Consider the following 21,592-nt stretch of genomic DNA (forward strand, 5'->3'; position numbering starts at 1 on the left):
TATATAAAGTATAGAATGAGTAGTAAAACAGAAAAAAATATATATATTTACTCACATCAACTACTTGGAGCATTGTTTTACGTTAAAAAATAAATAAAAAATACACAAATATTGCCAGTACAGTATTTGGGTTTGGAAAAAGTTGCTGACTGCTTGTATGCACTGTGACAATGAAACAAATAATCTTTGCAGGTATTCTCAGTAAATAACAGTAGTGCGGGAGAAATTGTATTAACAATGTCCTGTTGTAAATGTATTGTGCTTTGTTACCATTTCTTCATAAAACCCCACAGTTTGGTTTGCCCTTAGATGTTATTTCTACCACAGAATGGTATCAGCGAGACTTGTTCCCTTTTGTTTCATTGCCAATTTCAAGCATTTTGCTGTCACTTCATTCGTCAAATGAATGAAACCCTGCACCCATATAAAAGGGTACTAACAAGTGTAACACTAAAGAACAGAACTTGCATCTAACCAAAGTGATCTGAACCCAAATGTTGCGTGGAACCAGGATTAAGCCGCCCTTTTTGGGGCCACCGGAACCACTACTAATTTGTCCAGAAACAAAAGGCCGATTAAATGCCACCTATGGTCCACTACTTTTCCAGCGCAAGGCTAATCCTGGTGGTGTTTGTGTGTGATGGAGGTAGAGCGGTAGAGCGGAGGGAGGATTTACTCCTTCTCAATCTGCAGCCTCCACCTCCAGCCCCCTCCCCACCCACACACATACCTCCCTCTTAGGTCTAAGTCCCTCAGGTACCCTGGCTGTGCTACTATTGTATTGTTGTCCAGCATGTCCTTCGGCTTCAGGTCTTGGTAGGCCCAGATAGCGTTGCCATGGTAACTGTTTGAGCGGGTGGAGCAGCAGCCAGAGTCCAGCCTCAAGCCATGTGTTGAAGAGAACAAGCGAAGGGTGTGGAGCAGGCAGCAAAAGTAAATGGCGTGTTTTCCCTGATAATGACTGTATCCCAAAATATGATCTTTTTACATCTACGTCTTTAAATGTATTCATGTTAGCCACTAAATGAAAATACAAGATTAGCTTGAGCACCTCTAGAAAGAGGCACTCTATCCATTCGCAGTCCCGCTAATCCAGCGGTGTGTGAACAGAACACCCTCATAATGAACTGGCCTGCAGCGAGCTATTCATGGGAAATCAATGGCCAGCGCATGCCGCTGCTTGTGACTGCAATGACCAAAGTGCAAACAGCGGCGAGGGAGGCCTCACGGCGAGTAACGAGCTAATGGAGGGGGGACAGGTCGAAATACTTTGACCGATTGCTCCACCGCAGGCCCGACGAAGCGCTTGCTTTACTCAAAGTAGTCAAACAATGCATCTAATAGTCTTCATCAGTGCATTCGCTGTGCAGGCGGCCGTGAACTGCTGTCTGTCCATCAGCGGTGCTCTCTGAGTGTGCGAGATAGCGAATGGGCGGGGAGCTGTGGGGGCGGAGGTGCAGGGTAGATTAAGATCACCTTTCCATTTGCTGCACTCTGAAATAAAATGGCCATCCCAGGTGTGTGGGGGAGTCAGACGCAGCCAGGAGGGTAAGTCAGTGGAGTGTTGAGGCATTTCATTTCTCCTTCCAACAAGCAAAATCCCTTCAGAGAAAAGGTAACTGAAGTTTTAGCAGCCAAAATATGTACAAAAATATAAATGTATGCCACTCTTCTATAAATACTTTTTTCAAAGTTCGCGCGTGTCTATAGAATTTGCTCAAAATTTGCACCTCAACTTGAATCATAACGTGTACCTACAGTTCTTTTCAAGGCAGGACCCTTATCAGACAGGTGTTTGAACTGGCCTGGTTGATGTTAAGTTATTAACTTATTGACTCCCAGCCATTTTCACAGAAGCAATCCCGTTCGCTCCCGTCTGTTTTACTGGATTTTGACTGATTTTGCAAGGCCCACAGAATATTGTGTTCAATTGCTACCAAAAGAAAGATTAAAGTCTCTTCTTTCATCAGGAAAAAAAAGTATGTTTCTATCTGTTTCCGTTTTGCAGCAATTAGCATTAGAAGAGAGCTAAAGTTTCATCAGTTTTCACAAATCTATTTAAAATTCTAAGTAATTTAGTTTTTTTTCTAGATGGCCCTGGTTGATCTCTTTTGCTCTGCTGCCACCTGCTGGCCGTTTGTGTAATAACTACCATTTCTGCAACCGTTCTTTGCAGTTGAGAGGCTGCATCAAAGCCTTCTGTATGCTCTAGCTTAAAAAACAAAAAAAACAAAAAAAAACGTATAAATACGTCTTTGGGACACTTACAACATTAAAAAAAAATATTTTTACACATTATTGGGAGCAAATGAATTAAGAGGTTTATGCCCATCTGTCTAGTAGCTTGTATGCAGTTAAAAGTGGAAGTCAACCCTCAGCATTTCTTGACAAAATATATATGTGACCTCACTAGTCTAAACATGACATTCTTATTAATATTACATTTTTGTAATATGAGTTATGAAGCAAAATCCAGCCATTTGTAGCCATCTCGGGGATGGCTATTTTACCACTTGCTGTTGACTTAAGATGAGTAAGCTAATATATCTTGAGTATCTTGAGTATCTTGAGTTGGATTGAGTTATGACCCTGCACCGCAAAATGGGAACAGCTGATTTCACAATATCAAGCAGCAGTTTGGCAGGTAGCATTTTTTTTCCCAAGAAGCAAAAGTGTACTTCCACCATGCTGTTTATTGCCACTCCAAGTCGAAGTTTGAAACTAAACATAAAACTGAAGGAATTACATGTGCATTTAACTAAATCATGTGACTTTGCTTACTAAGGTCCATTAGCTTATAGCTAACACACAATCCAAAACAGACATTTAAACAAAGGATATTTGAACACAAACCAGCAGCACATCCAGATAGACCAGAAGAAGAAGCGCTTAACATTCTACCTAAAGAAGTTATCGCTATATGTTTTTAAACAGTATAATACTGTCGAGGTCTATTTTTGTTGTTATTTTTTAGGAGGCTGGAACAGATTAATGTAATTTCCATTCATATCAATGGGGAAAAATTATTTGAGATATGAGTGGCTGACTTACTTTTTGTGATCAGTGAAGAAAACATGTTTTTGTGTGTTTTGTTTTGTGTTTTTCATAGTTAAGGCAGTGCTGATTCACTGTGGCATTCAGTGCCATGAGAGGTCATCTGGGGTGCCACAAGAAATTATTCAATTACACTTAATTTGTCTGAAATGTGTTATTTATTTACTGTCTTTGTTCATCTCTTATGCCAGCAGCACAATGGAAGGCAGAAATGCTCTTCCATTCGATGGCAGAAGATACAATAAACCCACATCTGACCATTCAAACAGAATAAGTGATGGCTTCCTGCTTTGCGTTCAATTAGACAGGCCGAGATTTCACACTAAAGTTAAATAATTTGTGAGAACATTTAAATGAGAGTATTGATGCGTTTTATGAAGTCTTACATTTTGTGACATTTTTGTTGGGTGGTGACGGTGCATGCTGTCACACGACATAGCGACATAGCATTCGGCAATCAGATTATTGGATGACACCCATTCCAGTGGCTGGTGTGAAAAAGATTTTCAACACAATAATGCAGTCGAAGTGAGTGTCAAAATATCCTCTAACAGCTCTCATACTAACTCAGTTGCCAGGAAATGCCGGTCAACCTCGTTGCCCTAATTCTGTGTGGGTGCCGTTTATAGACAACAGCAACACAGAAAATAAGGTGAACAAATTCTGGTGTGCGAAAGGGGCTTCAGTGAAAAATATCTGTGTTGACTTTGCCCCCAGTTTTGTGCTGATGTTCTTTCTATGGAATGGGCTAATCACACAGCTGTAGTCCAACGGTGTCCAAACTATAGCCCAGGGGCCATTTGCGGCCCACCAAACAATTTTCAGCATCCCGGGGCATATACTATTAATAAATGTGTTTTAGATACTATAGAGCTTTTTTAAATGTGCAAATATTCAAATTAAATATTTACAAGTAAAATAAGATTTTTTAATCACACTGTGGTGAATATTTTAATTTTTACAAACAAAAATGATTCCCTCCACTTTTTGCTAACTATCAAGGCCCAAATTGTTAACATTCATGATTACAAAGCAATAGCTTTAGAAATTTGGCTGTTGTTCAGTGCAGGGGCGAATATATTGTAGCGGAATGCAGGTCCACAACCACCAAAAATCTTGAAAAATCCTATTTGCTATTCACATTTCATAAAGAGCTGTTCAGGTGGCAGTTTGTCAAAAATAACTAATATATAAAGCAATGTATGAATTCGTTGATTGACTAATTTTGGCGTATTTAATAAATTAGATGATTTTTTTTTCTTTTAAAGTGGCTATTGCATCATTAAATTTTTCTGTATGTGGCTCTCGAAGGGAAAAAGTTCAGCCAACATGCTGTTGTCAGAACGCAAAACCCATTTTGACATTTATCATTTTTCAAGTTTGATTTGTTGAAGTCTGTCCTCATTCAGTTTACAGGTGAACTGAAGACTCGATTGGCAGGGTTAGTCTTGACTGGTTGCCAGCCAGTCTCAGGGCGGGAACATGAAACCATCAACCTGTCCAAATGAAGGTGAGAACTGTAATCATCCTAAAAGTCAACAAGCCTTAAAAGAAAACTTTTCTGTCTGGTCCCTGGCATTGTTAGCGTTAGCATCCATGCGATACTGCTTTACAGAGAACACTTTGGATAAAATGAACAGCAGATTTGCGCTAAGCTTCCGTTGATTGCTTTGATTAGCAGAAAAGACCAGACGTGTGTGTGAGTGTGTGTCAGTTGCACACCACGCCGTGTTATCTCAACACGAGCGGGTGAAAGGACCCATCCGGCTTATCTCCCAGCTCGCACGGCACTATTTCTTCAGGTGAAAGTTAAGCTTGAATCAACTTACTGAAGCAGATGTAATAAATTGCCGCCTTGCCTGCCCTTCCCTTGCATGTGCATCTACTAGCCCAAAAACAGACTGTGCCACCCAGCCTCCATCAGTGCTTTGTTTCCAAGTCGAGTGCCCGGGGGCGGCCGGCTACATCTGTGTCGCAGAGGCCGGACCTGCTGCCATTGGCCCTGCATGCAAGGGAGGTCAAGAGGAGTGATGAGGCAAGGAAGTGGGCAATGAATTATCTGGGGTACAGAAAGGGAGCTGATAGCGAGAGGCAAGAGTCAAGCTGGGGGTGGTGAGATGGTTGAGGAGCACAAGAGGGGTGCAAGGGGTAGGAAGAGGAAGGGGTGGGGGGTGGTAGTCAGAGATGCGAGTGAGGGTAGAGAGGGGATATGGACTACAGCCAAGGCCCGGTCGAGCGCAAAGCACACAGTGCAAGAATGCCAACAGACCCCCCACCCCAGCCTCCCACCAGGTCCCCCACCATAGCAGTGAGAGAGTGGGGAGAATGAGATGTGAAAAAGCTTCTTTTTTGGATTGGTGCAAAAGTATAGTAAAAAAAAAAAAAAAAAAAAAAAAGAGCCGAAATGATTTCCTGTAGACCCCCCGAATGTGACACAGTCATAACGGGCCTAGCAGCTCACTCCTACACTCGTCCTGTTCGGCAACATTTAGAAAGCTGCTTGATTTAGTAGTTTGGTCACAATGAAGGCTAACGTTGAAGGCAATAAAACACAGTCTGGGTGGAAGATGTCGCCTTCACGTGTTTCAGGGCTTGTATTTGCTTCCACTGCAGGAGCGGCTTCAATAGGAAGTGGACCCAGGCAAACAAAGGGACTATGTGCGCAAACATACCGTCAACCCACAGACTGTATGAAAGGTGGCCTATGTAGCATATGTCAAAGTTCAAATCGGTACGTTTGCTTAGTCTACCAATCACATTCTTAAAGAGGATCTCAACACAAACATTTGCTTTCTATGTCCTCTGCGCCCCCGCTTGTCTAAGCATGGTATTTTTATTAATATTCTGTTTGCAGATTTTAAATGAAGCAGCAAAATCCACCCGTTTTTATCCATTTCAGGGGTGGAAATGACATCACAGTTGTCCAGGACTCAGGTTACGACCAATCAGGGCTCGGCATGCGAACGTCACATGACCAAATTCAGAAAACAGGTGAGCTGTGATTGTGAGCCCTGACTATGATGTCATTTTTAATTGACAGCAAGTGGCAAAATGGCCACCTCCTGAGAATGGATTTTTCTGCTATATTCATATTTCATAAACTCAATATTAATCAGAATAACGGAATCCAAGGAAAGATGCTCGATAATGCTAAGTTCAAAGCTTGTTTTGGTACATTGCATCTTTTTTTAAATTATTATTATTTATCCAATTGATCTGAATATATGACTGGATAGCTGATAGGACAAGACTTTTGAAGTCGCGAGGCCGCCATATTGCTCCTCCCAAGAAACGTTTCTCGGCATACAATCCTATACATTTACAGTATCGAAATTGGAGAATATTTGAGACAGTACTCAGGAGAAACCGCATGATTTATGGTGTTTTAAATTTGTTAAACATAAACAAGAGGACTTGAGACATTTTACAACTTGCCTTAAAAACATGCATAAATTATATGCTTAATGATGTTTACAGGAAGAAACTTGTATATTTTTTTAATGAAAGAATTATAACTGTAATTCAACAAAATATGCCTCTGCCAAATCTACTATTGGGGTCTAAGGAACTGAGTGATAAAAAAAAAAAAAAAGGGGGTCTTCAAAGCAGCACATACCGTCTACTTGTTTTTTGTTTTTTTTTGTTTTTTTTAACTTGTTTAAAAAAAATAGCGACCACCCCGGCACAACAGTGATGTTAAATGTTGTCTATTTACTTGACGAAGCTCACAAGTAACCTTTGACCTCCATTGACTTTATAACCTTGAAAAACAGGTGCTGATGCTGGCCTCTTACTAAATGAGAGTCTGGCTTTCATTCCAAAGATGGGCAAAATCTATATTTTTGATTATCATTTTTAAAATCATAATAATTCCTGGCAGTCAGTGAATGGCTTCATAATTTCCATTTCCCAGTATTTTGCTTGGCGAGAGCAGCCGGCTGAGTCTTTTGGATGCTCCTGGGACATTTTTTGAGTAAGGCCCAAGAGAGCACTGGAGTGCAATACTTAGCTGCTGCAAGCAGAGGCGCTGTTAATTTCATTTTGCCTTCTATATATGTTCCATCCACAGCTCACTATGGCTTATCCCCTCCAGTCAGCATTACTTTTCACAATACAATACTGGCAGGAGTTCAGAACATTCAGTGATCTCACTATACAAAAATCTATTTTTATTTCAATTGATTGCAAATATAAGACATATGAGTGAAAAAAGTCATACAACACAAACATAGGATGAACAAAAATTGCTGTTTTTTAATTTATTTAGCCAACACGCCTTCTTAAGAAACACAAAACATCAGTTTTTCATTACTAAATACGCTGCATCAATGTCAACTCAATTCTTGCTAGAACAAGTTTGACCTATTGTCTTTCTTGATAAGACCCGAGAGAAACACACAATGCAGGATCATTTTACTTAACGACCAAGCAAGAATGTGCCGGACTCGCACGCTCCTGGGTATGACTTACAAGCTTTAAGGTTGGACACAGAGAAAGGATATCATTGATACACTGCAGACAGGAAGATCTGTTACCAAAGCCGCACAAGCGAGAGCAATGCAAAAAAAACCAAAGAAGTTGGAAAACATATGACTGACTCACAAACTTAAGAGTCATAATGACCCGCTTTAGAAATACTAACACAACAATGCAGAACTAATTTTAGGATGGCTCTAGGTCAACATCCAATAGCTGACCTCATGTTTTTGTTCTTGATCAAGTTTAGTCCTCGTTTCACAACGAAGTCTCATTCCTACAGTGACGTAACTTGAATTGCAGTAATTCGGAACACACCATCATAACGCTTAACCTAGCGGGAGTGGGGCGGAAGTAGGGATGGGTACCGAAGACGGTACTTTTGTTGTAAGTATCGATAGGGATCGGTACTTCCGAGCACCGATTCACGTAAAATAAAACGGTGTCATGTTTCGATACTGAAGCACGTCGTTTTAAGTTGTGATTGTGCGGGAGTATGTGAGTTGACTATTTTCCATGGTGCACTTGGATGCAACATTATATGCAAATTACGCACCCGGCATGCTGACGTCCCCCACTCGCTGGAGCCTAGCCGGTGTGGAGCCACGTGGTTGGTCGGCGGAAGCGACTGGCGGCGAGCGGGTGCCGCGGCCCCGGTGCGTGGCACCTCAGCTGAGAGACCGACCGCCGAACCCACCGCTTCTTCTTCGGTCCACAACGCAGCATTCACTCAACCGTGTCCAGGCCGGGCCGCAGCCGGTGGAGGGACGCCAACATTTCTGGGTTTGGGAACGAGCGAGACTTTTGTGCTGCTCGACAAGCCAAACAAATACATCCAGTTTATAAAGGAGGAAGAAAGCCTCCACACCCGGCAGAAACTGGAAATGTCCGCTTCCCCGAAATCAGCGCACGACTCGGAGGGAGGTGTCGGTGACCCCACTGAATAGAATTATGACAGAAAGAAGGTAAACAGCTTCACCATCGTTAAGGTATATAGACATTGTAATTTAGATGTACAGTCGGCTACTACTCTTGACTATATTTACAATCGCGAAAGCGTGTGGCCAAAATGTAGCGAGCATTACAGACCACATCGGGTGCAGTCAAATGATTAATTTGAACACAATTATTCTCTTTGTTCACATCATGTCACCTTCCAACTGTTTTTTTTTTTTACTATATTGAGTGCAAAGTGGGTTGGAACTTCAAACTCATTGCGCAGCTGTGGCAGCCTTTATGTTCTGGAAAAAAAACTGCACAAAAAACGAAAACATCAATTTTTAATTTATATATTTACTGTTATACATTTATTTTTTTACTATTGCTCTCTGGCTCATTTGTTTTACATTTTTGTTATTTGTCAAAGTTTATATATTTAAAAGTAATTGTTAAATTGATTAGAAAAGAAAATGCTGTTACATAACGATGAACATTTATTACATCCAAATAAATAAATAAAATTGGGGAAAAAAAATACAAAGAAAAAAATAAAACAAGAGCACAAATGTACCGAAAATTGGTACCGTTGAGTACCGGTATCGATTCCTAGGTACCGAGTATCGGAACAGTATCGGTTCAAATGTGAAAGGTACCCATTCCTAGGCGGAAGAACAGTGTGGCGGCCCACCAGGCCTATAAAGTACTGGGGGAAACCCTGACCAACCATTGAAAGTAACATTTGAAAAAAATCTATGAATTAAATTGTCATTTTCCCAACAGCCGATAAAACTAATTTAGACAAATAGCTATGAAAATTGTCACAACATACAACAACAAAAGGCATAATATTTTAATATGCTTCAAATTAAAAATGAAGGTACTTTTAATCAAATAATCAGTGATTTTTGTTTGTAAGAAATCCTACTACAATCATGTGAGAAGAGGCAGTATGAGCACCTGGGAGGAAACTGGGTCCATTTTTGTAGTTGATACAAATAAACAACATACGCACAAGCCCCATAGAAGTTCCCATATTCTGCTGTATTGGCCTTGGTTCATGGCTATTTCTGCCAGGGGGATCCTGTGTCACTAATCCTGTCGAGATGTGAGGGCGGGTGGAGGGGGAAGTGAAGTTGCCGGATGCAGCTGAAGTTTACTGCCTTCGCTGACAAACATAATATCAAAATGTCAAAACAAACACGGCCATGCTAAAGAATGAGAGTGAGTGAGGTGATCCGGATCATGCGTGCACCCCGCTATCAGGTGACAAAAGACCCCTTCAACGGAACCCCCCGGTGACACGATAGAGGTAATAATTAGCACGGGGCATATCAGTGCTTCCCTTCCCATCTGGCAAACACTAAAGCGTGCAATTTGATTAGAGGCAAAACAACCAAATTATAATTTTGCTTTTCTTTGTCTACAATGGTGGCCAGAAGGGTGTCATCCGGGCTTAAAATGTTGTCGTGACTTACGACAAACCAATCAATACACAATAATGAAATCTATAGAAAACAGAATTTCTATTCTTTCATCTGCCTTTAAAAATGTCTTTGATTGACTATGGTGAAAATGTTCAATGAATCAATTATTATTTCTAACACATTTTAAACAGCTCACTCCATGCCTGACCTTGTGTGAATCAACAGTGTCTAAGCCGGTTGCCGCCAATTAGTGCACTTCAATGTTTTCCTCTCAATTACTTTAAGAGACGATCAATTACTATTGCTTTTGTAGTTTGCAATGGTGTAAAACTACTGCCTAGGTCTGAAAGCCATCTCACTTAGGCAAATGAGATCACCAACATGGTAGAAACTGCAACTGTTGTGACCCGTGAGCATATGGAAACCATGTGTCGGAACATTTTGCTGAGTTGGCGGCGTGAATAAAACGAACATAGGAATAAAAAAAGCACCTGCATTTCATTTCATCAGCCATGTCTAAATACGCCAGAGGGGGAAATCATTCATAAATCTTAGGGGTTTCTTGTCTCTGCAAAAGTTCCCGACCTCTACAAAAACCACATCGCTCCCATGAGAGGCTGCTCGCTCTGAGAAATACAACTCAAAAAAACTTAAAAGCAATGTTTGGTTTTGTCTGTGCTTCCATCTGTGTGTCAGCTTCGCTTCCTGAATAGAACAGAATAGAATAGAATTTCCGTTTTACAGCGGCGAATTAGACAGTAGCAGCACACAAGAATAACATTAAAAAAAAAAAATCTATGTACTTATTTACAACATCCAGGAATGGGAGCACCAGTGTATGTGGCAACTGCACATGAATATTATCCTGTAGATACTTAATATGTGCAGAAGTGCAGCAGGACAACTGTATGTAACATAAAAGTACCGTATGTACAGTAAGGCTCGAAATTATTAGATTTTGTTTGTGGAGCAGTTTTGTGAATCAATGACTTCATTTGAGGAGCAACTCTTTAATTTTGTGGAGCAATTTTTTTTCAGGTTAGTCCAAGGACCTAAAGCAAGGGTTTTATTAAGCAATACAAATGTGACAATATAACATCCATCCATATTCTTGACCGCTTATTCCTCACAATGGTCGCGGGGGGTGCTGGAGCCTATCTCAGCTGGCTTTGGGCAGTAGGCGGGGTACACCCTGGGCTGGTTGCCAGTCAATCGCAGGGCACACAGAGACGAACAACAATATATATAACAAACTAGCAATTGTTTTTCTTTTTTTAATGGTATTTATTTCTTAAATTCACACTGTGTGTACCAGCAAATTATGTTTACTTGTATTTACACAGCTAAATTGATTTAAAAAACAAACAGACAAACAAACAAACAAAAACATATGATCTACTACTGTAATGTAATTTTGAGAATATTTACTGTGCAGACCTCAAAAGTCAAAATTTAAACTCTGGACTCTTGTGAAATCAAACAAATAAAAATATAATTATTTTATGTTATACTTTTAACCTTATACGTAACTCCTCCTCAATGACGTACACTATAACAGGAGTTAATTTCTGGTTCTGTTTTGTGAGTATATTTTCTCTCCAAAGTCCCTACTCTTATTAATTTGCTTGCTTGCTAAGTTGGATGTTTTCCACTTTAATGCGATTCCAGCCAGACATCTGTGAAAAGTGGACTCTGTCACACAAGCAGTTAATTCTGGTGTTAACGTGCTTGCCGTGTCAATCTTACAGTAGGTTAGCTTAGCAATTAACAAAGCTTTTCCATTTTTTCCTCATCATCCCTCAATGTGAATGACACTTGTCAGAAACGTATATCTTAATCACTCTTATTCATCGCCACCAAGGCGATGATTTCTGACTTACGAGTGACTCTGTACCGTGTTTAGGTGCACTAATTGCCAGCTGAAGCTCAGTGCTAGCTAGCCGCTGCGGTGTAAGTAGCACAAAACGTCCCCCAACCTCTGACTCCCCATGGTAGGCGACGTTAGGCCAGCAAAACTTTTTAAGATCTCCACAGATTGGAAAAAAATCTTTGAGTCTTAGTTTTGCTATTCAATGTGATTTGTTGACGCGCAGTATACAAATTTTGCCTCATAAATCACTTATTTAGACCCTTGCAGTACAGACACCAGCAGTGAAGTCACAACAATAAAACAGAATGTCATACTGTATTACATGACAGTACATTATATCTAGTGACATGAACAAAAACAGTAAGAATAGGCCGTGTTATTGTATATCTAAACTACACACTGCTCAACTTGATCAAGTTGAGTGGCGGCTGAATTTTGGCTACTGTGCAGGAACACCCACTCAAGCAAACACACCTTGTTTGTGACCTTTGCCTACACCCACCTATCTTTGGTTTCGAGACACTCTCGCACATAAATCCACGCAAGCGTCTCGCTCATGAAAGCAGAAGAATAGAAGCCCATTCAGCGCGCAAGCTGCCACCTACAGCCACCCACAGTGTGCTCTAATTCACACTCACATTGCTCCTGCTCCAGAGAAGAGTGTGACATCCTCTTGCATCATGCGCCTCCAAAATGCTGCAGAGGAACAGCGACTAAACAAGCCGCGACCGTGACAGCTCTAACGTGAGGTGGCGTTACTCGAGGCTCACAAGTCAAAGCGATTTGTGACACGATCCAGACACTTTTGTTTTCAATTGACAATCAGTTTTGATGTAACCATGAGAAAGAAGTTAAATACTATGCCGGAATGATTGAGCCCCCACCCGCCCATAACCCCAAGAAGACAAAAACCACAGAGTCAATAAACACAGACGTTCTTCTGCTAGCTGGGCAAGATTGTAGGCAAATGGTCACAACCCCTCTAAAGGACATACTGACAAACATTCTCTGCCATTAATTGTTTTATGTGCAGCGGTGTTGTACCCACAGAGAACGTGGCCAGCTAACCCCAGTTGATCAATAAGGTCATATCATCAATCAAGGACATCAAGAAGACAAAGCAGCAGCGTTTCAAAATTATATTCTCCTACATGTTAAATTACTGCTATGCCTTGCCTGGCATAGCAACTAGTAAAAACACATTTTATAATAACATGTTTTGAGTCTTGACCAAGTATCTGCATTAAGCAGGGAAAACATATTTTAGCATTTGTCTTTCTTTCTGATCAAAGTCAACATAGACCTAATTGTCGGATGTCTCTTAACAGATTATTTTAAGCGATTAAGAAGGATTTTTCTCCCTGATCTGCTCGTAAAACAGTCGGGCCAACAATTAACCTGTTTGATGACAAATGTTTTGATGACAAAGGTTTGTGTGTGGTGAACACCAAGTTCGGTTAAGCCATGGACTCTGATGGTGACAGGAAACGGAACAAACAACCAATGAGAGAGTGACCTGAAGCTTGTCCTGTGGCTGCACACAAAAAAAAGAGAAGCAACAGGTTGTGATTGTGATTGATTATATGTATAACGTGTCTACCAAGTACCAAGTCATTCACCACAAAAAAAATGCTAAGTCAAAAACTTTACAACCACAACGTAGTAGACAGATAAGCTAACAGTTAGCCTCAGTTAAAATGTTGTGACCAAGCTAACAGTTTTAAAAATTGGTTGAGCTGCTAAAAATCGATATCTATGTACGCAATTGTGGCTGCCAGAATTACCATTCAAACACATTCTTTGTTTTGAAGCCAAGCGACGTGACAAGAACCAAGTAGTACATACAGGACAAAATTAGCCATTTAACTTGATGTGACGCAAATGAATCTGTCCACTTTATGACAATTGTTACTTGTTACCATAATGAGATTCTCAGTGTTCTAATACTTGTCAAGCTAAACAAACAATCATAACCAGAACTCGTTACAAACTTTGGCATTAGGCCACACATTACTTTACAACATAAATAAAGAGCTTCTAAAAGCTAGGTTTATATTTCTGGTGTTAAAACGCTCTCATAATATGCGATTTTAAAATACTCTATTATGTTACAGCCTCGGCGCAAGGAGAGAGCAGCAATGACAGTAAAAGCCCAATGAGAGATTGCTAAGCTATGTGATCGTTGTTTTTAAGCTCGAAGTCAAAATGAAACGTTTCTTATCTTGTGCCCTTACAGGGAGGTGCATTTGGGAGTACCAGCATGCTCACAATAACCTGCATGCCTCCCACCCACCGCCCACATACCTCCCTTCCTCTATAAGGAATGCCGCTTCACTCCTGCCCTAATGGGGGTTTCTCTCAGTAGCCTTTTATCCCCCCAGTCTGTGTGGTGGATATGTGCATGTGCTGGTGCTCTAACATGTAATGTACAGTATGTCTTAATGTGTGCTAGCAAGTGCCCATTCCCTCTCCCCCACCCCCACCCTTCCACCCCATTATATGCAGTATCTACATACAATTTCCACAATGGCTTACCCACTTAGTGCATCACAGCACATGTGCGCTCACATGCTCTCTAAAGACCGGCCTCGACGTTTTACTGCACGGTTGCAATCACAGCCCATGTCGAGGCATCGATGCGCTGACTCGTTTCCAGGAATGACTGTCAGCAACTCGCGTGGAAGCATGTTAGTTTTAGATGAGTTCACGTGCAATACCGGCGCTGATGGTGGTATACTGTACACCAAGCAGTTTCTGGTCAAGAATTACGCAATTGGTTTCTACCAGTAATGTCACCAGTCAGGTGAACGTAGATCTTCTTGAGAGAGAATTACAGAAAGCTCATCAAATTATATTGTAGCATCTGCCTCATTCTCCACTAATAATCCCTCCAGGCATCAATATATGGTCCACTATCTGACAAAACCAAACACTGTGCAAATTGAAAATAAACCACTGAAATAATTTCTTTGACAAGCAATGGCCAAGCCAGATCTTCACACCTAGAGGTGTGTTAAAAAAAAAATCAATACGGGAGTACATCCTCTTGACAATTCACATATCGGTACGACGGCATTGGAATCGATATTGCGCATTTATTCATTAAGTTTCACGGCGCATCTATGAAAGCTGCTCCTTGCTATGCGGTGCGCACACATTTCAACCAGCTAAGGCGCTGTTGGTAAGCGCTGAAAGAAAACATCTTGCCATCCAGCATAATAAAAATTGGGTATACATATGACTGTTTTCATAAAAACGTATGTAAATTCATGTAAAATATCGGATACCTATTGCCTTGAAGGCCATCTATGGGGAACCATGTGTATCATGATATGTATTGTATGATGACCACTGTATATCACGATACACATTTTATCATGAGGCTATTGACAATACCCAGTCCTAGACACAACCCTCACGTGTGATGACAGCAAATATATAATCTCTGCATCTAATATACATTGTTGGAATATGAAAAAGATGCAATAATTCCCCTAAGAGGAGACGTTTCATGTGTAGTATGATGTATGGATCTCAGCAAGGGGCCTTCTTTATACACAGTCAGGCCAAGATCAGCGCTTGTGGAGCACAATGATGTTGCTTTGCGTTTCATGGATTACCATGAAACTCCCAACTTCTGCGATTAAAACATCTCCGCAATAAAATTGGTGGCAGTTGAGAGGATTCCCTCAGTTTTGTTCAGGTACGAGCCCTGAAAATGACCAAAAACATAACCTGAGCATTTCAGGATGGGCGTATGCCAGAATTCACGGCAATAGGACAAACCGGTGGCGATTGCTAATATTTTCCATACATGGGCCCTCATTAAAAAATATTCACGACACCCAGTAACAACAAATGTTTTTTTACCCCTTGTTTGACCCTCTCCAGCACTTCAACTCCACTCAACAAAAGCCTCGCTGTGTTTACCTCAATTAGTCATCCGGTGATCATCAACCGCTTTGTTATTTATTTATTTATTTTTTTACCCTTTGAGAGCATGATATGCTGAGCTGATACCTGGTGGAAGCCGTTCACACCCGGGGACTTACAGTCTATGGCGGGAAGTCGTTTGTGTTGACGCCAAAGACCTTGCGGAATGCCAGTGTGCTACCTAAATGGATTCCACATGTTGACATAATTTCCCCTCCTTAAGAGTTGACTCAGAGTGCCAAACCGGCAGCATCTCTACATCGGGCCTACTCTCAGATCAAGTTAAATCGGCACATTAACGGTTAAAAGCACCAGATCATTGTAGTCTTGTTAGCAGCCCATATTTGGCCAGACACCGAGAATCATGGCCACAGATAGTCAGGCCCTACATTGGCATGCTTTTCCATCCTCGCCATGGAAACGTGAAAGCAACCTTAAATCAGATGACGGGAGCAAAGCGTTCCTAAGCCAGTCGCTTCCCGTAAGGGTGTGACAACAGAGACAAGGTTTTTTTTTTGTTTTTTTTGTTTTTTTGGCTAAAAACGTCAACAAAAAGATGTGGCCTCAATGAGCAGCGATTAAGGCACAATCAGAATCTTCTTTGGGTGTGTTTAAAGGTCAGGGTGGTGATTACAAGTTACTGTGAAAGACTGCAAAACAAGAAGTTGCCATTGACAAGCTGTAACCTCCTTTGTTCCAATGCAAGTTTTGTTTTTTTTACTTGAGGGACAGATCAGTGTTTAGACTATCAGCCGCAGCTTCGCAGGGCTGTTGCACAACACTTTCCGTGCTCGGGCCACAAAAGTCACATGCTGTGATCGCTCCGTGCGCACCCTTAACTCGATTTTGGTCAACAAACACGGGCTGGACACTGGGGTCGAAGGTTGAATCCACAAGAGAAAACACAAAGGGGGAGGAGGGAATAGTTTGTCACCATCTGACAGGATTAAATAACAGCACAGAGGAGCTGGATCGGTAAAGTCTAAGAAAATAAAAGTGTCTTAATTATCTTGGAGTAAAATGGCTTTTTTTATATATATATATATATAACTTCAAAGTTGTTTGTCAAATGCTGTTTGGTAAAGATAGCGTGTCCAATGATTAGCCTGCATTACTGTAGATTGTACACTGGTTTTGGATCAGGAATTTGGGAATTTAAATCTGTCGCTGACTGAATTTCCATTTATGTTGGAAAAATATGGAAATATAAACAATTGGTCGAAATGTTGACGACTTACTATGTCAACAACTATTGTTAAACGAAAAAACTTATTGAGTTTAAACATCTCTTTTTCCAAGAGGGACCTGGCCAACAAATGCTAACAGCTGATGCTAACATTTTATGCTGTCTTTGCTAAGTCACACTGAAAGGTCATGCTAGAATCTCCTTTTAAAAGTCTGCTTGCTTTACTTTTCGTGTTATTATTCTCATTATATTCTTTTCTCACATTCTTCTTTTGACACAAGGTTGATCTTTGTTTTGGAATATGTGTCGCAATAAAGCCAAAGAAAAAGCACAGAAAATTATGACATTTTTTGAACCAGAAGTGTACAATTTGTACAACCATTTTAGAGCCAGAAAATGTTGAAGTGATGATGAAGAATAGATTATTTCGGCTCCAAAAATAACACAGAAAATTAACCGGCTAAAGCACCACACTTATTATTGTGTATCCTATACAGGTCCCTGAATCACATCATAGCAGAGCAAAATAAATAAATATTACACTCACATAATTTCTTAATGTTTTGTTGTTAAGCATGAATTATCTTAAAGTTTAATTTTTCTTAAACCCCAATAGAGAAATGCACAACTTCAATATATCATTAAGTCCATTCTACAATTTTACACCCACAACTGAAATACATCTATCTATATTTTATGTTGGTCTTCACTTTGCATATTTCAAACATAAATAAACCCCTCATAATATAGTATAGTTAGTTCATTCTTTGTAGCCAACCTTATTTATTATTCTAATCACTTTTTCTGTAATTTAATAATTGGGTCTATATTTGTTTCATATACATATCCCGAAACTTCAGCACAATATGACATCATGTAAGATGAAGACTACAATATAGAAGGCCTGTGTTATTTCGGAAATCCTTTACTTTACAAAGAACTGCCACTGAATTAGCTAATTTCCGTTTAGTGTATTCTGTCTGTTGCTTCCAATACAGTTTATGATCAATAATCACTCCGTGTTTCAGTAACTCGTTCAATTTCGTTTATTTCATTCATTTAAATTAAGTTTTATAACACAGTTGAGCTGCATATCCATACTAACAAACACCATAAATGTATTTATTGTTTTATCATTTAATGATATAACTAATTACAATCAAACCATTTTCTTTAACACAATGAATTCCCTTTCTACCGTTTTTATTAGTCGTTCCATGTTATGCCCTGAGCAAAATAAATTTGTATCATCAGCGAGCATTACAAATTATAATAGGCTTGAAACAGTGCAAATATCATTTCAATAAATTATAAATAATTTAGGTCCTAATACCGAACCCTGAGGAATACCCCATATTGCTGTTCTCAGATGTAATTCAGTATTATTTATGTTTACATTTTGAAAGCTATTATTTAAGTAACCATTTCAGCATTTAAGTAAACAACTCTGATGTCATATTGTTCACATTTCTGCAGGCATAATGAGTGATCAATGGGATCAAATGCTTTGCAAAAGTCAATAAATACAACCACAGCATGTTGATTTTTTATTTTATTTTTTTTAATCTATTGCTGTAGCTATATTTTCTACAAATTCCATCACTGCCAAAGATGTTGATCGCTTGTTTCTGAAGCCATACTGTTGGTCATTTAATAAATCATGTTTTTCAACAAAGGCATCAAGTCTTTGGAACACAAATATTTTTAAGTACCGGTATTTTAGAAACCCGTGGTAATAAGAACACAGAAATAAATTGGTATCACTGATGCTATTTCTATTTTACCAGGAAATAAATAGGGATACTAAAATCTTGTTGTTGTTGTTGTTTTACGACTTTTCCTGAACATTTTGGTCAAATCTCAGAGTTGTATAGCAGTTTTAGAGGTTATACTATATGAAGTCAGCACTTTTACTGGTGTATCACACATATGCACATCAAAATGACCAATGTAAAGCTTATGTCTACATCACTCTCCTTTGATACTGAGAGTTGCGGTCTTTCTACTAATCAATGTCTATGCACTCCATAGACCCCCGAGCAGGACAATCATCCAGCAGTTAATGTCAATACAGCCGCGTTAACCCAGCTGATTAGGGGTAATGCCGGGCATTTCGAACGAGAGGACAGAACTTCCTGACGGACTCTGTCTGTCGGCAGGCAACCAATTTGCGTGTCAGACAAGGAGATGCCTCTTAGCGGTGGCTGATTAAATGTCCTGGGCGGCCAAGTGTTGATAGACAGATAGAGTCTATCCATCGGTGATTGCCTTTTTAATTGAGTCCCCCACCACCGCCGCCGCCATCAGCACCACCACCTGAGCTGATCGTAATCGTAAGCCTGTGTACAGTGAAAGGGGTGGGGGTTGAACCACAATAGGAGCCACCGTAGAGGCAGTCACAGGGGGGGGGATTATGACTGGAACTGTATCACATCACACGCTTTACGATGTGTGGCAATACAACCACTACAGCTTGCCAGAGACATTTGGCTCAACTAAATAATTATGCTTGAAGTTTGACGCTTCTTTAACATCCAAAAACACTTCAAAGCATGTCATCAGTGAACGAACCATCGCTTTACAGTTACATCTGACTGTTTGTGGGTCACCGCTTTTCTGAAAATTGTAATGCTCTTTAAGTGAGGAAGTAGCCCCCGTGTCACTACTACAACAAACTGAATCATCATTTCAACTAAATGCAAAACACATTGGCCACAAATAGGTATCAAGCACTTCATTGGGTACATATGGACAAGTTTACAGGATGAGCTCCTACCCAAGAACTTAATCATAAAGTCTGCTTTTTTTTTTTTGTTCAAATTTGAATGACATAGTCAGAGTTCATGATAGTTGTTGTAAACTACTTTGCATACAACCGCACTGCATCATCCTGAGAGCTGGCTACCAAAATATTAGAAACACCTGCCAGTATGATGCAGTGCAGTTTTACACTACTCTGCAGACGACAGTGGAGCCTCTAAAGTAGTAACACCATGAAGTCATACAGATCGGAATTTGACCAAAAGTTGGTGGTTACCACACCTATGCTTCCAGTCGCACAATTTATCAGACTTTAAAACCACCGTCAATTCATGCAAGACCCGAGCACATTTTGCTTTTTTTGTGTTTTTTGTGCCACATATTAAAAAAACAAATTCCAAATGACAGTTAGGAAAGGGAAGAAGAAGAAGACGAAGAAACGGGAAAATACGCTGAGATAACGCAGTGTGTATGTTTTGTCACTTGTTATCAAAGGTTAGACTGTTTTGTAATTTTTCTTTACATACTATTGTGAAAAATTTAGAATGTGAAAAATTAGGTACATTTAAACACAACTGCAACTTTTGAACATTACCTGGACAGATAATAAATGCTTTATAATAGCAACAGTTTTTTTGCCTGGACTTGATGTTTTGCATTTCGAGGATATCCTTAAAAAAAAAAAAAGTTCCAAAATCGAGGTCAACCATAGAATTTTTCCATACAAAGAACCCACAAAACTGGCATATCTGAGCCATAACGTCTTTAGAACCTTGCGAAACCTCATCATGCAATCAGAAGATTAGATGATGTCAGCACCAGCTTGGTAAAAGAAATAAAACCTTTTGTCGGAGAACTGCTTTCAGCCTTAGGTGTTAAACGTCAAACCACTGTCAAGGAATTGTCCCTTACACACAGACAGCACTTCGCCTTTGATCCTACAGGACGGTTACGATACAGACATGCTTCCAAGTTAGGAAAGAGGTAATTAGTGTACATAGCAGTTTAACAATAAGTCTCAGTTACCGCTGTAGGCTACTGATTTAAAAAAAAAAAAATTATGGTCTCAAACTATTTTTTTTTCATACAAATATTTACTGTTACTGCTAACGCAGCAAGAAATGTGTGTCTCAAAATTGACCATTCCTACATTTTTATTTTTTTTTGCTCCATCACTTGCCGGTTCCAAGTTGATCCCTCCCATCCCTAATATGGAAATGTATTTAAGTGAGATTTAGACACTAATAATTTCACTCGTTGAACATCAAGTGATCTGCAGGGGGTCTCATCCAACACACATTTTATTCGCGAGCATACACACACACACACACACACACAGCTGTCACGCACTTACAGTCAAGGCGAGGGCCTCTCATTGCAAACGTCGGGGTAAAGTCACAGAGGTCAGCGCTCAGTTTCCACATCAAACCCGAGAACAGAGGCCACCAAGCCACCCCCACTTCCCCCCCCTCGCTCCCTCCTGCCTGCCCTCGCTACGTTTACAAATGCCTTTGCTGTCAGCCCTGACCACCTTCCACCCGCCCCCCTCCTCCCCCCACCCACTATAATTGAAAATAACAGCCAAGGGCCACCCCCCCAACCCTTTTGGCCTGGTGGTGGTGTCTCTCTCTCGCTCTCTCCCGGCCACCCTGACAGCTCCCCATCAATACCAATGACTATTACCCTACACTGCCGATGACATCCAAGACACCGAGCCCTGGAACACTCTGCCACCCCCCCCGCCCCGAACCACCACCTCCCCCGTGTCCTTCCTCCCGCTACCCGAGCCGCCCTAATGTTTAACCCGTTGCTAACAGCCGCCGTCTCTAAGCTGCCACACAGCAGGCTCGGGTAAGCAAACAACTCTTTCTGAGAGGGGGGCAAACTTTTCCACTGCGCTTCAGCCCGAGTTTGTGGCGGCTTTAAAAGTTGCCTCGCAAAAAAAAAAAA

General features: G+C 40.5%; 2 protein-coding genes across 9 annotated transcripts in view; one reads left to right on the forward strand and one right to left on the reverse strand.

The window, feature by feature from the left end:
* The window catches only part of klf12b (Kruppel like factor 12b), a 56,443-nt gene that overhangs the window by 34,492 nt on the left and 359 nt on the right, over positions 1-21,592 (reverse strand). The gene's annotated exons all lie outside the window — the stretch shown is intronic.
* Positions 1-21,592, forward strand: part of LOC144030717 (uncharacterized) — a 37,823-nt gene that overhangs the window by 889 nt on the left and 15,342 nt on the right. For 6 of the 8 annotated variants that reach the window (XR_013287333.1, XR_013287334.1, XR_013287335.1 and 3 more), the window contains exons 2-3: positions 4,464-4,564; positions 5,954-6,045. Coding sequence is in view for 5 of the 8 variants with exons in the window: in XM_077537255.1 (XP_077393381.1) it covers positions 4,537-4,564; positions 5,954-6,045 (120 nt within the window). In the remaining 3 variants the exon portion in view is untranslated. Of the gene's footprint in view, positions 1-4,463; positions 4,565-5,667; positions 5,786-5,908; positions 6,046-21,592 lie in introns of all 8 variants that reach the window. The other 2 variants (XM_077537257.1, XM_077537258.1) reach the window with 2 other exon arrangements.

The sequence above is a fragment of the Festucalex cinctus genome, chromosome 11, assembly GCF_051991245.1.
Source record: "Festucalex cinctus isolate MCC-2025b chromosome 11, RoL_Fcin_1.0, whole genome shotgun sequence".
Taxonomy (NCBI): domain Eukaryota; kingdom Metazoa; phylum Chordata; class Actinopteri; order Syngnathiformes; family Syngnathidae; genus Festucalex; species Festucalex cinctus.